Source organism: Lepisosteus platostomus, chromosome 24 (genome assembly GCF_059453375.1).
Source record: "Lepisosteus platostomus isolate fLepPlt1 chromosome 24, fLepPlt1.hap1, whole genome shotgun sequence".
Taxonomy (NCBI): Eukaryota; Metazoa; Chordata; class Actinopteri; order Semionotiformes; family Lepisosteidae; genus Lepisosteus; species Lepisosteus platostomus.
The window spans coordinates 16752818-16770295 of NC_142634.1; the positions used below are offsets into that span (position 1 = coordinate 16752818).

Genomic DNA, 17478 nt, shown 5'->3' on the forward strand with positions numbered 1-17478 from the left:
CAGATGTGCACAATTCACAGCAGCTTTAAATGAAGCATATTTATCAGTAAGACAGCAGCCACTTACCACCCCCTACAAACAGCTCCAGCCCAAGTAACAGCACAACTACAAAGAGATGATCATTATTCATCCACTGACATTATCTAAACTGTGCTTTAGGAATTTCATTTAGGATTAAGCAGTGTTGTCATTGTAATCAGACTGGGCGCGGAATAGGAAGAATAAAAAAAAAAAGCTTACATGCCCTGTTTCTGAGATGTACGGTACCTCGTGCTGGCTAAAATAATGCAACAGCAGAGGATCTCCAAATAAAAACACAACAGGAGAGGCTGACAGCACGTGTGCCGGAAGTACGAGTGAGAGGAATGCCATGCACTCTCATCCGCGACGGACTGCGAACTCCAGCACTAGAGCAGCCAGCGTGAGCGCGGCCGGAGCGGGCGCCGGAGCAGAGGCAGAGCGCGCCCCGCCCCCGGGCTCCCGGATCGCCGCAAGCCGGGGCACGCGCGCACGGGGGGCACTCAGAGCGCCGGCACATGCGGGAGACACTCGCGCGGCGACTCAACGCTCGGCATGCTCTGACCGCGGCAGGAACTGGCGCATGGTCATGCAGCATGGAAAAAAAAATACAACTGCTGGTTAAAAAGAGGCATAAACAGTGGGGCTTCCTCCACAGAGGGAAGCCCAGGCGGGACGCTCACTAACCCTTCTTAAATTTACTCAGGCAGCCTGAGTTGCAGAAGGACCGCACAGCTCCTGCCTCCCAGCAGCCCCTACCCTTCATTCCCACGGCAGACGGGCACGGTGTGGCGGGGGCTGCACGTTAGGCATGGCAGCTGGGAGAGCACTTGTCCTTATTCAGCAGTCAGGCCTGAGCGCTGCAGCGCTCACAGGCTCTCCTTCCCGCACACACACAGGACGCGCTGGCGCACGGCGCCGCGCATTAGCCATTCCCTCCACATGCTTTCATCAATGCAGTGCAGGAGAGAGAGAGAGGACTCGGCAGCAGCCATCCGAAAGGGCCGGACCAGCATGCACCACTCCCCCCCTCCCCTATCCTCCCCCCACCATACTTGACAACACAAGTCAATACTGAACTGCTCGGGGAAAAGATCCCAGCAGGCTGGAAACGAACCCAGGCACAGGTAGAGAGTAGAGAGACTCTCGCCCACTGGGGAACACCTGGCAGGTGACACGCAGTGCGGACATGCGCAGGGTGCTGCACACAGGCAGCAAAAAACAACCACAAAACAAGGTGGGAAACGCTGAGCCAGAAGAGGCTGCTTATGAAAGACTCGGGTGTTCACGTTGACACATCGCTCGCGCCTTTTAAACAGGGCTGAGCTTGCAGTGACGTTCACACTTCTGAGAAGTGGAACCGGTGAAGCAGTCCAGAGTGGGAGTCTGCAGGTCACCTCTGTCGGCACTGTCCACAGCAGGCAACTTGCGCTCCTCAGTCTATCAGTGCTGTCGGCATCATCAAGGGTACAGCCTGGCTCTCGGTCTCCTGCTACACCTACTTCTTCGAGAACGTCATCAGAAGCAAAGGCTACATATCCTTCTGCTATTCTTTTATTCAGAAAGAGTTTTCTTTTCTCAGAAATGAGCGGACTTCCCAAATCGTCACTCCCTGCTGCCTCATTTATAGCTACAATAATGAGTGGTTTGGCATCGTCCAGTGACAGACTGAATCAGCTGTGCTCCTGGATGTAAAATTCTCTGAACAGAGTATTCACCCTTTTACTTACTGTGCAACTCTTCATGCTGCCCCGAAACCTCCAGCTTTTTAATTTGTACTCTACTGCGTTATTTGAATTACAGGATTGTTTCATACAATGTGTGCCTCAAAGCAGTATTGAGTACTACCACATTGATGGAGACATGGACATTATACAGTACAGTACATACATAACAAAGGTCACAGCTCTGTGATAAGCTATTGTTTCACATATGGTAAGTTAACTTTAGTTTCAGGATTCAGTGATCTACAAGCTCTGAAAGGTTAGAAACTGTCTGATAGCATCTCTGTCAGAGAATGCACAACTTAAATTACAGTCAAGATGCACATACTGTACATAACATCAATGCACACAAATACAAACTATAACAAACCATGTTTCCCTAATACCTGCTTTACTAAAAAAAACTGCTGTAAAAATCGTTGTGGATGTCCTTCTCCTCCAACACTTGTTCAGTTGAAATATTATTGAAGTCTTCATTTGTGTGGTGGGAGCATTTACAATGTTGTACAGCAGTGCCAGGACTAGAACTGATATACTTTAGTGTATATTACAGTAAACTAGAACTTTTCTACATTTAAGTATTAGCTGCCCACAAAATGCCACAATAAAGCAGCAGACCTTTAATCTAAGGAGTTGCATTAATCTGCCCATTTTAACCTTTTTAAGTAAACGATTCTTAAGCGGTCAGCAGTTCAAACCATCCTTCACCATTTAAAACTACAAAGCTGCTAAGCATGAAGATATAAAGGTTAAGAAGATAAATTCCTCCTCGTGGTTTAATTAGGAGATTCAAGACAGTTTTAATATCATGATTAATTCACACATGCCCACTCACAGGAAACAGACAACTGGCAGTTATTATTTCAAATGGGGAAGATCTACTCTTGGAAAGACAAAGAAAGCAACTACTAGTCATCAACATCAGCAAATACAAAACTGTTCCCTTTCAACGTCAGTGTTTTGTTATTGTATTTTCTGCACAGCAAAAATCTAAAAGTGGAACCCTACAGAAGAATGCCTCCTGACAATAAAACGAAACAACACACTGAAACACCTGCGCTACATGAGCAGTTGCTGTTTGTACTTCTATTGTCTTGTATTCTGGAGGAAGAGCACCCCTGAAATTGGGTCTTTCGTCTTCACCTTAGTTTAACTATAGTTCATTGGGGAGGGGCGTATCAGAATCTCTATCATTTTAGAAACCAAAGTAGCACAAAAGCAACACTTTACAGCACAAACAGGCACACAGGCAGCACAAGAGAACGCACGGGGGACCAGTACATGTGCTGGTGTAGGAGCAGGTGATGGAAGTGCTGCTCAACGTGTTCATCACAAACTCCTGACTGCAAGGTTCCCGAGACACACGGAGGCCAAATCCATCCGCTTTCTAATCACATCCTCCAATTCCGGGCTGCAACAGGCGCGAGGCAGGGTACGGGACGGGACTCCAGCCCACCACAGACACACACCCACACCAGGGCCGATTTTCCCCAAAAGCCAATGACTCTTCCAGTACGCCTTTGTACTGGTGGAGGAGACTAGAGCACCCAAAGGAAACCCTGGCGACCACAGCGAGAACATACACACTCCACGCTGACAGCACCCCAGGGCCCAGCACTGCGAGCTAGCAATGATCACCACGGCACCACCGTGTGCCAGACGGCTCCCAGAGGTCCAGTTCTTCAGTATCTGCTTTCCTACACCCAAAAAAAATCAAATTAAACACAGTCTGAGCTCCTGGCATAGTCAGGGGTCACAAGCGGAAGGGACTCTCAGACACTCTGTCAGCTGACCATCTGGAAAAGACACCATTTAACACATTTCAGTTCTTTCAAGGCACATGAGAAAAGCAATGGACTCTGGCATACTCCTGCAGTTAGAAATAGCCAGATGGATTAAAAAAAACCCACTAATGACAGCAATTACACCCATAGGGGTCTGCATTCGCCCACATTCGCTGCACCAGAAAAGCTAGGTTTGCTCTCACGATAATGATACTCAGCAGCTCTTATCATTTCGTTTTACCCTGAACAACAACCTGTCCTAAAAGTCTACTCCAATAGCACATACAGTACTGTAGGGGCTCAAGAGCATGCAAACACTTTGCCTGCCCCATATGCAGTGTCATATCTAATGAGTCTGATGCTGTTTTAAAGGGAATCCTGAATAATCACCCCTTTAAACATGTTTTAAACCATCAGAAACCAATTAAAACAGGAGAAACCCATAAAAAATGTTATTTAACATAAGAAGAGATCCCTGGTGTTTAATTCTTTTGTTTACAATTTGGGTTTTGTTTGAAGTCACTTACTGATGATACAGAACTTCTCTTGCAGCCTAATTAACAATTAGGATGCTGCTTATTTGTACTACACCGGCTCACATATATCAAGCTAACTGCTTATAAAAAGGAATAGTCCAAAATTTTCTTTCCTATTTTAGAGACAACTGAAATTACAGAAAGTACAGTAACTGTCGTAATCAAAAAGCTGACATTTCTCTCATGTTATAAGCAGTTAATCTTTTTTTCTTTACTACCGGATACTCTATATAGAACTGACTCCATATTTCCAGGTTTTGACCACTACAACATTCAGTTAGATAATCATACTGCCTTAAGTGTTTATTAATGTGTTTCAGGGTGATATTGCCAACTGGGGCATTTCTACAGTATTTACTATTGAAAAGAGCCCATAGGGTTCACTCAGTAATGCATTCAAATTTATTTTGTTTTACTACAGTACCCACGGCCTCTGGTTTAGTCAGTATTTAGCTAAGAGGTTTCCACTGCTGGCATATCTCTGTCTTTTTTACTTTGCTTACCCAGTAGCCCCCCATCAGGGAAATATAAGAGCTCAAGTCCTATGCTCATGACAGAGCCGTGTTTAATCTGAGGACGCCCTGTTTGTCCTTGATGAGCTGGACAGCCTTTTCTGTTTGAGGCTGCTGTTCGATCACACGCAAGCATCTGCTCCCTCAAGTTATTCTGGACTATTGAGTTAATACATAATAATGGGCTCTTTATTATACTTATTGATGCTTAACACAAGGATGTTATGATTACTCAAACACATTATATTATAAACATATATATGATATATATATATACACACATTATATGATAAATGACACTAAGGATCCTTCTACTGTAGCCCAATGCTACTACAGGGATAAAGGAAGCCAGCCCCTATTACCATGAGTCTGTTTCTGTATAACCACCCTCTAGGGAGCCATTCTGCATGACCATTCTGTAAAGTCAAGGATAATAATTCATTCGCTGCTATCTGCCAGTGTTGCCAGCATTAGAATAATTGCATAATGATGAACAACTGAAATTCAACACTCAGATCCGATGGATTATATGAAGGATTTTTAACACAGCATTAAACAAAACCACACAAAATGTCAACAAAAATGAAGGTCACATTCTGCCTGACACAAGACACACTATTAAAACGATCACATTTCAATGTTAGTATAACATCTGTGAGCATTCACACTGTCTGTGGCAGCACTGATGCACAGACCTGATCAGCCTCTGGTCAGACTGCTGTGGGATGTTCTGCCAGTCTTCGTGCGCAGCTGCAGCCAGGGACTTCACTGATGCATTCTTCCACTCGTTATGTCCACTACCTCATGTGCCTGAGTGTACTGAGAGCTTGAAACGAACACCCAAATAATCCAAAGTGCACGTCAGTATAACAACTGTCGGGATTTCGCATTGAGCCGTCGCAATCATCGTTTGCATACGTGTACATGTGATTGACAAAGGGAGCCACAGCGCTACACATCAACTAAAATGACGAGTTTAGATGCGAAAATGGTCAAGTATCTCACTATCTCAAGGGCACCACAGTGTCAGGGTTGTCCTTAGTATTCACAATGAAATGGTAGCAAGAATTTACTGGAATGGAGAAGTTCAGTTTCTATACCATAGCAAAACACTACATTTTCAATTAAATCTTTCTTTTGATCTTCCCGCCTTATAAATTCAGAGACAGTTCCATATCTAAAAAGGCTGAATGGATATATGCAGGTGAAACATTCGTAAGAAAATTGCATATCATTCTTCCTCTATCGTGATTTAGCTTCTTTAACCAATTCTGTTACAGCGTGTGTCCTTTGTGATTTTCTGTTTTCCAGGATACTGCTACCATCGAACAAAACTTTCTCAAGGCATGTATCGGCACAGAAAAGTCACAGCAAAGAAAACAAGGAAAAGAATGAAAGCAATTGTGAGAGTCATTCTGTACTGAAACAAGCAGTGTTTTAATCTTGCTTGTCCAAAGGAATGTTTGGTATTTCCTAAGTTTATTGTTTAGGCTAATAAGTGAAAACGCTAATTAATTATAACTGGACTATCCAATACAAAATGGGGCAACTGCTTCTCTAGGCTTATGCTAAAATACCATATTCCCCATTTTACCAAGCAAGACTTTCTCAGGAAGTATAGCCAATGTATAGATAAAAGTATTTATCCTTGTACGCAAGGAAATGATTTGTTCTGTTCTTTAAGAAGATATTAACCTATGACAGCTGTTCAAATACAATGTACTGCGTGGCTGAATACATATGGAAAACTGTGAGAATTACAGGGGCTGAGAAAATGTCCTCTGTACAGGTCTCCAGTCACACACACAGCCAGTGAGTCTCACCTATAACTAGAATTAGCCTAGAAAAATGGGTTTGATAAAATGTGTCAAAAGCGCAAGTCATGTAATTTAATTCAAATCCGTGGTAAAAACAGTGAAAACTAAGAATTTACTGTAGCTGAACTTGTCTAGAAATCTGTTTAATCTTAAAGTTATTTAGCCTTTCCCTGATATTAGTGCTGACAGTGAAATTGCAGTATTCATTCCAATACAAAACAATTGATGTTTTACAATAAAAGAAATTAAAATACAATGAGAGCATCACTCAAGAATAAACTGATGAAAATGTTGTTTGGAGATGTGAATTAAAGGTCTGTAGGCCAAATTGACCTTGCATACTTACTTTTATTTGTATTCTGTGGACATCCAAAACACACGTAGATGTGTTTTTTTTTGTATGTCCATTAAGAGTTATGTTTTGGCTGAAGGGGTAAGGAGTTGATTTCTGACTCTGTTTCTCCTCCTCCATGATCAATGAAAACAAGCTCTTGTTAAATCCAGACCAGTGTGTAGAATAATTATATAAACTGAAGCCCACACGCTGGGAATCCCCATCCCTACAAGATAACAGACTTCAACTGTTATTAAATCTAAATAACTCCTAACACCTTTGAGCAAAAAAAGCTTCCTTACATTTCAAATCTACGTTTAGCACTTCATTTATTGCTCAGAGTTCTGTGGAAGAATCAAAATCTGAAGTACTGGCCAGCTCAGACTCTAAACACTGTTAATTCATTCTGACATCCTGAAAGCATCAATTAGATCTCTCTCACACGCCACACTGCTGAGGGTGAATCACTTTCAAAACACGTGGAGGATATTGAGAGAGGACCAAAAGGACTTTTGATATTTTGCATTCTTTATGCTCAATAAAGACGTACTGCATGCTTCAATAACTCTGTGTAATTCACATACATTTCTTTATACATCTGAATGAGCAAATCAATGATAGAACAATTTCCTGTGTACCAAAATGGAAAAAATTACAATGAATGCAACAGTTTTATGAACAACAGTTCCCCTAAATACAGCTCTGTAATGAAAGTCTATGATCTGGTAAGCTTTCAGAGAGACTTTGGCTACCACATCAACCCTACTTACTGAAACAGCTCACTACAAAATGACCACAACGAAAAAGCAGTTCCCCCTGGAAGGCATTCCAAGCTAACTGTTAGAAAATCATGAGCATTGTGAGACAAAATAGCCTGTACTTGACAGTCAAAGTCAGCCTGTACTGTATATCTCTGGGAAATGGGGGGGAAACGAGAGCAGTTGGGGAAAAGTCCAAAGTCAAAGTCTTCAATGACACCTTGTTCCTGTATTTAAACAGTGCGTCCCAGAGCTTGGGCGGGTATTTACTGTACAGAGACATCAGGAAAAGCCAACTGTCCATCCTCACACTGCACATGGAAATTGAACCTCATCAGCGCACATGTTCTCCAGTAACAAGCAGTCTCCTCCGCTATTGGCTCTGGGCCACAAGTCTGCCTCGCGGTTTTCCCATGATGCCTCGGCTCAGGTGGCATGTCCTCATTTGCTGTTCATTAGCTCAAGGTTTTCCCTGTCATCTGGAGGCAGTGGGGAGATCTGACAGGAATTTCTAGCAGGGAAAAGTCATCTGTCGAGCCTCAGTATAGTCTAAATCTACATTATCGCTGGGTTTGCTAGTTTTACAAATTTCATTCAAACTAAATGAAAAAGAAAGCTTCTTTGATAAATTACTATAATTACGTCTCTTGCAGGACAGGAGATCCCAATATGTTCTTGGTCTCCTTGATTATCACATTTTGTTTAGAAAATGTCACAGTGCCAGGACTGTAAGAAAAGTGAAATAATGAGGTGTCATTATTGCCCTATGGCCTATGCCCTGTGGCAAGCTCCAATCTGCCTATCCACTCCTCCCTCATGAGCTATAGACTGTACAGGCGCAGCGCAGACTTTCTGAAACTGGAGAGGAATCGCAAAGAGGCCTGGATTAAGTCCTGTACATGTTTAAATACTAAATACTTCACAGGACCTTTCACAAGAGCAGAGGATTTGAGTCTCGTGACCAGGATAAATCCAGCCTACCTGAAAGACCAGTTTGATCGTAGATGTTCACTGCTCTACATTTCCCTTCCCGCTAGCTGCCGCTGTCCAGCGGCTGTGCAATGTGAGAGACCGGCGCACAGGCTCACCTGTCCTTTGAGCCCCAGCACTGGTCACAAGTGCCAAATTCCACCAGTGTCCCTGTCTGCTTGGTGGAAAATGACAACATAGCAGGCAGATGGGCGGAGCTGTAGGTGCATCTGCTCTAAATCTGATGACCAAAAAACCTCCCCATTAATAGTCGTTAAAGCAGAGAAGAGACTGTGTTCTGACAAGCCCCCTTCTCTGCTAATTATCCAGACATGTTTCCACTCTGTCTAGCCACAGACTGCTGTCTCATACCTGCTCAGAAACAGCTCCTGCAAATAAGCCGCAGTAGAGATCCCAAAACTTCCCTCCCACCTAATCTAGGACTGTCGTCTCGGTCTGGATGGAAAGAAGGGCTCAGATAGTGCTGTTATCAATACAGTGTTCTGCATCTTCTTCTCTAGCTCACATCGTCATCACTCTTGTTGGCAGCCGGCGCCTTTCCTCATCTCTGGGCGGATATGAAGGGGCTCAAATCGCTTAAATCTCAAGGGATTTTCTTTGAAATATGAATTCTGACCTCTCCTCTAACATGAAAATTAATCTATACACAAGCTTAGAGAAGTAGCATTTTATAGCATTCTTGCAATGGATCTGCACTGTAAGATCTTGATAAGGGAACTATTTCAGAATTGCATAGTAATCTGTGATGTTCTGGTTCAAACTGATTGTGATACAGAACCGTCCCAACCTGACTTCCCCGCTTTTAAACATCTTTTCTGGAGGAACGTTGCTCATTAGATACATTCTAACAGGGAACGTACGTCACTAATGAAATGCAGGAGCCCAAGTTAAAAAAAAAACAATGCACAAGTGGAAATGGCTTTTTCTAACTTCTATTTGAGGTATTTTAGTATGTACAGTACAGTATATGAAGTTGTTTCAGAAAATGTTTGCTTCTCGCTGCAGAAATGCTCATAACCTACAGGGTAACAGATATGCCAGAAACAGCTTCTTCAGCCCAAATTCATTCTTTACCACTTAATTATAGGAGATTTGATAATGGCACCATCTAATGACAATCAAAAAGATTAATTAAATAAAAGAGCGCTGTTAAAATTATTCCTGAATGGGTAACAATGAGTCCATAAAACCTATCCTCAACAAGCTTTAGACTTACCCTCACTGTGTCCTAGCATCACCAGCCAATCGCAATGAATCTTCCAGAGTTTTAATTTATGCAGTCACGGACCTGATAACTCTTGCAGTATGAAATGGGACTGCATATAAACCTTCTGTGCAGCCCCAAGCATTCTGTGACTTTGGCAATGGGCAACATCCTTTACGCAGAATGTGTCTGTGTACTAATCCCCAGGCTAAGTGCTACAGACGACAGGCTATCAGATAAGCCTAAAGCCCAGGATTTTACAGCAATCCAATTTGTGCAGAGCGAGTAGCAGTATCATGGTGAAAGATCAGCCCAATCCAGGGAACATGAGATTAAAACTTTCCTGTGAGCAACACTCCCCTTGTCATCACAGAGAAGACCTCAGTGGAATGCTGATGAAATGGCGCTGCAGCTTATTCAGTGTTCAGACGACGACCACAGACTCACAGCAGGTACTTGGGACTGGCAGCTGTTCTCATTTCACGAGCTGATTTGTCCCAGTCCAGCCCAAATACACAATTTAAAACAATTCGGAATAACCCCTCTCAAACTTTTTTTATTTTCTGCCGGCCATTGTAGTGATGTAATGTTACCACTTACACAAGTGAAATCTTCTGCAACAGTTTTGTGTTATAATAATAATTACAGCTTTAGGAAAGCACTGACTTTAATGGCTTTTTTCTTTATTTTTCACACATTAGTAGACACCTTTACTGTAGACAGTAAAGCCTTTACTGTACCTTTACTCTACCTTTAGTAGACAGACACCTTTACTGAAAATGTGTCTATAATGGTCAATAACACAAAACACCTTCGTTTTACACAAATAAGATATCAGTGTTCTGCACTGCTGTCTGTAAATCTGTGGCTCTTGCCCTGACAAAAAAATAAAACAAATTAGGACAGTTCTTGGAAACATCTGGAACAATCCTTGCCGTGTTCTTGATTTATTACATTAGCATGCCAGCTTAATCCCGTACACTTGAAACAACATGTCTAATCAAAAGCAACAGAGATCATGTGCAATATTCAGTAACACATCAGCAGAAATCCATTTATTTGGCAAGACAGGTTTGCAGCTGTGAATCAAGGCTTGTACCCTGCAGAAAGGCTTCCTCGTACAAGGCTCTACAGCAGATAACACTTCTAAGAAGAACGTAAAAAATATCCAAACCACTAAATAAAGTTAAGTTGAAAAAAAATGACCTAGTCACAAATGTATGCAGATACCAGTTAGATTACATTAAGGACTAGAAAGTCTCCTAGGACACTCCGAAATAAGAGCTGAAACGTACCTTTCACCGTGTCCCGCTGCAGGCACAAGCTGTCCTGCTATGGAGCACAGGGGAAAGTGCTAGACTTAAGATGCAGAATAAATTACTGCTCCATTTCTGTATCGTCAATAGCAGTCGTTAGTGCAAGCTGCGAGTGCAAGCACCTTTTATGCTGACTTCTTCAATTTCTGCATGCACAACTACCTGTCCATCTGGGAGATGTACGGTAGGACACAAAAAGAATAGAACAGAAAGACAACCTGAGCAACACTCGCACTTACAGTAAAAGCTCATCATGTGAGGTTTGTTGCCTGTCTAGGTTCCCTATTCACATTCCATGGTGAACAAACCCAACATCTGTCTTGTCAAAGTGAGCAACATCCCAAACAAAGCATAATTGTCCAGTATTCCAACAACACTTCTGCACCAGTGGACTGATGATCAGAATCCACCCATTTTCCATCTGCTTGATCCAGTATGGGGCTGTGGAGGAGCCAGAGCCTATCCCAGCAAGCAGCTGGTGCAAATCAGGCTACACCCTGGACGGGACACCAGTCCATCACAGGGCAACAAGAACACAGACACACACACTCACACTAGAAGCCAATTAACCTCCCAGTACGTCTTTGGACTGGAAGTTAACTGGAGTACATGGAGAAAACCCTGGTGAACAAAAAGAAAGCATACAAACTCCACACAGACAGCACCCCAGGAACTGGACTGAGGGCACCAGAGCTGCAAGGCAGCTGTACTGCCAGGTTCCTCTGTTCAAAGCAGATATTCTGGTAAAGCCCTGGGTTAAATATTACTGGCCACTAGGGGGTGCAGTTCCAAGCATCTACTCCTCTTTTTAAATGAATGAAGCAAGCTTTTACCACAGGAATAATACCAGCCACACATTAAACAGGTTCAATAGATTTTAGGTTGCACGGATGTGCACCATATACTCTTCTGCTAAGTTTCAAATTCCAACAACTTAACAATTTTATCCCTGAACCAGTATTTTTTGCAAAGACAACAAAATGAAGTGTTCAGAGTATTCAAGTTCAAGGTTGAACACATGATCAAAACACATGATCTCTAAACTAGATTAGTCCAGCATAACCAAGAGCTCTACATGTTCTCATCCTTAACCCGTCACTCCTCTCCTCAAACTCGAAAGGCTTGAATTCCCTCTCTCCAGCAATGCACAGTTTTCTGATTTCCAACTCAGGCTTTCAACTACTGTACATAACCCAGCTCCTTGATTAATTGGATACATGCCATTAAGTAACAGATTGCGAGCCTGCAGAATCTGCAGGATGGTGGTTTTTATTTTAGAGTAGCTTTACTTTGAACACACCGTGGGGTAATCATGATTCAATCATCAGCTGCACGAGACAATCTAAACTATAGATGCGATGCCATTTTGAGCAAAGATCCAGGCCAAAACCAGTGATCTGCTTTTGAGGTAGGAACAGGAATGCCAGGCAGAACCCAGAACAGCAGCCCCAGCTCCTCCCACATCATGATACTCTTTCCTAAAGACTGCTCTGCCAGCTGCTCTTCCTCACTGGCCTCCTTATTCCAGCTCCAGCTGTTAGAAAGCAAAGCCTCCGAGTCAAGCAGATGTATCGGCAGAAAACAAGTCCCCCTTTTCAGCCGTGCAGAATGACAAGCAGCCCCCTCTGCGCTCGGCTGCAGCCGCCTTTCGCCTGCCCCCGACAGCGGCGGTCCCGGCCCGCTCCGCTCTGACCTTGCCTGCTGCCGGAGAACGCTAAGGCATTCTGATGAGGCCGGAGACAGAGGTGGCCAATGAAGTTTAGGCACATTGTCTTCTTCCAGCGGAGTTACTGAGCTCGTCTCTGGCATCGCTAACAAGGCAAGGGGCAGAGCTGCTTACTCATCAACGGCAGAGGAAACTCATTAAGAGCCTGGATTCCCAAATCCACTTCTGCTAACTGCGATGGTAGGAAAGGGGTGGGCGTGGGGACGGGGGGAAGGCACATCACCCAGAATATTTATTCAAAATCAATGAGCTGAGAAACGCAGTGACTCTCTCCAAGCTATTTGTTTTTTTTTCATTTCCAGCTCTTGGGTCCTTTCCTAGATTCAGCTTTTGTTACCAATTACTGCCTCGGACACAAACACGCTGCAAGTTCCCAAGCGATAAGTCACTGGAGAATTGCAACAGTGTCTTGACGAAAAGTACACCAGCAGACACACCAGCGCGCTCACCCCTCACAGGAGAGCTTTTCCGTCGTGTAAAAGTCCTTTCCCACAGCCCCCATTCTAACTGCCGTGTCGTTTTGTAACCGAATAAAAAGACACCTTTTACTTAACTTGGAAATCGTAATGCAATTTCAATTCTGTGCTTGAAGATCTAAAAACCCCTTTACCTTTGTGAATCTCGTATCAGTATGAACACATAAAAAAACAGCCTGACATCTACCTTACGCTCCTCGTAGACACTCTTGGGCTTACACACCAGCTGCTCCTGGGGCCACACACCCCAGGCTGCTCGGACGGAGGCAGATGTACTGAGGTCCTTCAGTCTGTAGTGTCAGACACTGCCTGAACTCCACAGCACACCGAGCTGCCCAGGCACAGCATAGTACCTCCCTGCCCTGCACGACCACTCCAGAGTTGAATGAAAGGCTTACTTACAGACAAAAGGAGAGGAAAGGTCCTGCCTGGCACCAGCAGCCCCTGTGATTTCCGTGCTCACTCAGTCCTGACTGTTCAGAAGCCCAGAATGTTCTCTCCGAGCCGGTTAGTGAAAAGCTAAGAAAGGTCACTTGATTACGGACTCAGCCTTCCTAAGCTGTGACTGCTTTCAGTGTAAACAGCACAGGGCTTCCAGAGACGGGGAGGGAGGGAACGGGAGAGCGAGGGAGAAGGAGAGGGAGGAGGGAGGGTGAGAGATGGCGAATGAGAGAGAGAGAGAGAGAGGGAAGAGACGCGATGAAGCAAATCCCTCTCGGCCACTGCAGGCAGCGGCAATCAGTCCCCCCGCTCTCCGCCCGGCCCAGCGGGCCTCGGCAGTTCAGCACCACGGACAGGCGCCAGAGCAGAGGCACGGCCGCGGGCACCCACATCGGAAGCAGAGCAGTAAATAAAACGAGTGTAGAACAAGGTGAATCTGAGAAGATCCACCAGGCACGCCACATCCGCGATCCAGATGTCGCAGCACAGGGAGACAGCTGCGGGACGGGCGGGAGAACGAGCTTTGCAACGTTCACTTCAATTCAGGCACTCGGTGGACGTGCTCACAAGGCCCGTCACGGGGGCAGTCACCCGAAGCCTCCCACACAGACGTCTGCCCTCTCTGCGTCTGCGTCTCCTACAGCAGCCTGGAGCAAAGCCGACCCTCGACACCCTGCCCGACACACAGACACCGCCCTGGGGGAGCTCACGGAGCAGCACGCTTCTGCGCCTCAATGCAAACTTCCTCCTCACAAACAGCGCGGCTTGTGTACACTGCACCTCGCGTACGGCCGAGCTGTGTACCTAGGCAATCTACTGCATCTTCCTAGAAACTCCCATTTTTAATTGGATATACAGAAATTAAACATTAAACGAAGAAAAAGCACATTCCAAAACAAATTACATGAAAGAAGGTCAAGGAGCACAACAGTCTTTCAGAAAAAACGGATCATTTTTATTGTGCAGTTTTTATCGTTGGTTCCTCAGAACGCCTCTGTCCTGTTGGCCTAGTCATGCATTAAGCAAAAGTGAGCCTAAATGCTTTTTATCTGTAGTTCAAAAGCTCACAGTTGCTGGCTGTGTCAAATGAATAGCTGCTGCATCACAATGTCCTTCCCGAGTTAGAAAGAAAGAGAGGTCTTGAAAGACATCTGCTATTTCAGGTCAGAACGACCTCTCTTGAGCTCAGGCTCAGAGAATGCAGGCAGTGATCCAATGGGGTTGACACCTATATTGTGGAGTTAAACAGCATGGAATATCAATGTTGCACAACCAAAAGAGATTTTCTTTTTAGAATTATGCCTTCTTACCTAAATTCGTTTTTTTGCCCACTGTAACTAAATGGATCTGCATGATCCTACTTATTAGGATTCTACTTTTTCAGCAACAATAAGTGAAAAGTATTCTCTAAGATGATTAAGAGGCATGAGGCATAAGAAGCAATACTGGCAGCAAGGCACCATTGCAATTATCTGCCCTGGGCAACACTGGCACACTCCCCTTTCGGCAAAAGGGCCCTCATTCAAATGAGACACCGCTTTTCATAAGATCACGCTCTGAAATGATTGATGAATCAGACCAATTCGATAGAAAAAACGTCCTCATCGTCACACCTTCATGGCATAGTGCGTGACCCGTTGGCAGTCTGGTCTTCCCCTTGGCCTGCTTCTGCTTTCCAGTCTTCCCCACTGCTGCAGCACATTACTGTTCCTCACCCAGCACAAGCTCCTCTGAAGGAGACCGCATGTGAGAATGCAGAACAGAGAAGAGGATCTTCGGTACCAATGGCTTTTGGAACTGTGTGATGGTGCTTAGATCCTTTCTATGGCTTTTAAATTACTCCATAAATAATCATTTCCATTGTTTTTCCACCACGTTTGCGGCATTTTTTCAAGACATTGCAAGGCCTGATGCTGAGTGTCTTCACTTTACAGCATATTTAATACAGGCCTATTGTAATTAACGGGTTCAGCGGTGTCAGTGTGGGCTTTCTGCAAATCCCACACACTCTGCTCGTGTGCATTTTGGAATGACTCTCCATGAACTTTTTTGTCTGCAATTACTGGCTGCCTGCAAACCAAGCTTGCACGTTTCCAGGCCTTCCTCGGTGCTCCCTACCCCATAATCTCTTCACTCCTACTTCACTCCAATCAGCGTTACCACACTGTACTGTAACCTTTCTGACTCATCACTGCAGGTTTAAAGGAAACAGATCGAAGCCGAAAAATCTGGTTCAAGTTGCACAGAACCTACTGTACCTGACCGGGAAGACATTAAGTTCCAGGAAATTCCAGGTAACACAAACTATTCCCGGAATTCCACAGGAGAGAAACCAGTGAACTCGGTTGATAAATCACTACATAGCGAGAAGCAGGAGCTATTAGGAGTCACATAGCACCACCTTGCTGTGGGCATGCAAGGAGTCTGTCACAGCCCAGAAAAGACAACAGCAGGAATCAGGATTGTGAAGAAGAATCTTATTCGGAAAAGAACAGGACTTACAGCTCTCAGAGCTTACTTTGCCTATGTACTGTACTACGGAAGAGAGCATTAACTCTCTCCAACCTCAGAAAGATTAACAGAAATGAAGAGAAACAAGGGCCTTGAAACTTACATTAGGACTACAGAGGGATAAGATAACAGCTACTCGACTGGAAACAGAAAGCCTGCTGATCTTCTAACCTTGGTTATTCAGGGACTTACAAAAAATAGACTTGCTATATCAACACTGACAGGAGAATTTTGAAATAAATCCTAAAAGCCCGAGACAAACTATTTAAGAACAAAAATCATCTGACAGCACTGGTTCATTTTGACTTTTTTTTTTTAAGCAGGTCCAAAACACACGTCTCCTAGTGCATTTCTTTTACAAGAAAAAAAAAACACTGAAGATGCTTAGACTTAACTTCTGCTCATTATAGGACCCTTCTGGCTATATTTTTCTTTGTCTATATATGTCTTCTGTCTATATATGAAGATTTTGACCAAAGTGATGAGAACACAAAGTACTTCACACCTCTATTACACCATTATGTTTTCAGGTTTCACGTTTTGTTGATTCACCTACATGTTAAGACTAATGATGAGCGACAGTACCAGCTCCAGGGGTTCAGAATGATTCCAAAATGATGCATTTGCAACTGGACCCTATGGGTCAAGGTGTTACTGGGGCAAACTGCATTACAGTTGAGATACCACTCCTGTGATTCAGTGCTACAGTCTGACAAACGCTGATCCTAAACAGTAAAACAGTGCAACACGAATAAAAAACAGGAACCTGAGTTGATTGATTTGGGATTTAAACTTCAGGACAGTACACAACTATATTTTTTTAATACTGGAGCCTAGTTTTCTATGTTTAATATCACTGAATATGTATTTTTGTGTCTAAGATGAGTTGCTATTTCACCAGCAAGGAGCGTAGTTTAATTGATCACGTGACTATTATTACTAAAAAGAAATTATATGTTTTATCCCCTACATTTTTACCTTGCTTAACATACTTTGACTGTCATTCATGTATATTTTTATATCACTTGACCTTACATATTTAAAGTTAAATACTTTTGTGATTTGTCTGAATGTAATATGATGCAAAAGATTCATAACAGGACTTAAAATTACACTACTACTTACTTTTGGTAATTGCCTCCCACTAATTTGAAAAAATGCATTTTTTAAATACATTTTAAAACATTAAATGGCAATTGCAGTCCAATTCAACTGTGATTACTCTGCAGCTTAATGAGCCTTCGTAGTAGTGTACAGGATAGCATCTGTCAACAAGGTAATTGCCCCTGCTTTAAACAAAGCAATTTGCATAACTGCCTACATTTTACACA

General features: G+C 43.7%; 1 protein-coding gene across 3 annotated transcripts in view; it reads right to left on the reverse strand.

Annotated features, from left to right (window-relative positions):
* osbp2b (oxysterol binding protein 2b) overlaps positions 1-17478 on the reverse strand; it is a 95230-nt gene that overhangs the window by 58267 nt on the left and 19485 nt on the right. The window contains exon 1 of one of the 3 annotated variants that reach the window (XM_088618322.1): positions 9690-9723. The exons of 1 other annotated variant lie outside the window; for it this stretch is intronic. In XM_088618322.1, coding sequence (XP_088474448.1) covers positions 9690-9708 — 19 coding nt within the window. In that variant the 5' untranslated portion in view covers positions 9709-9723. Of the gene's footprint in view, positions 1-705; positions 840-9689; positions 9724-17478 lie in introns of those variants that run through there. One more of the 3 variants, XM_088618320.1, reaches the window with a different exon arrangement.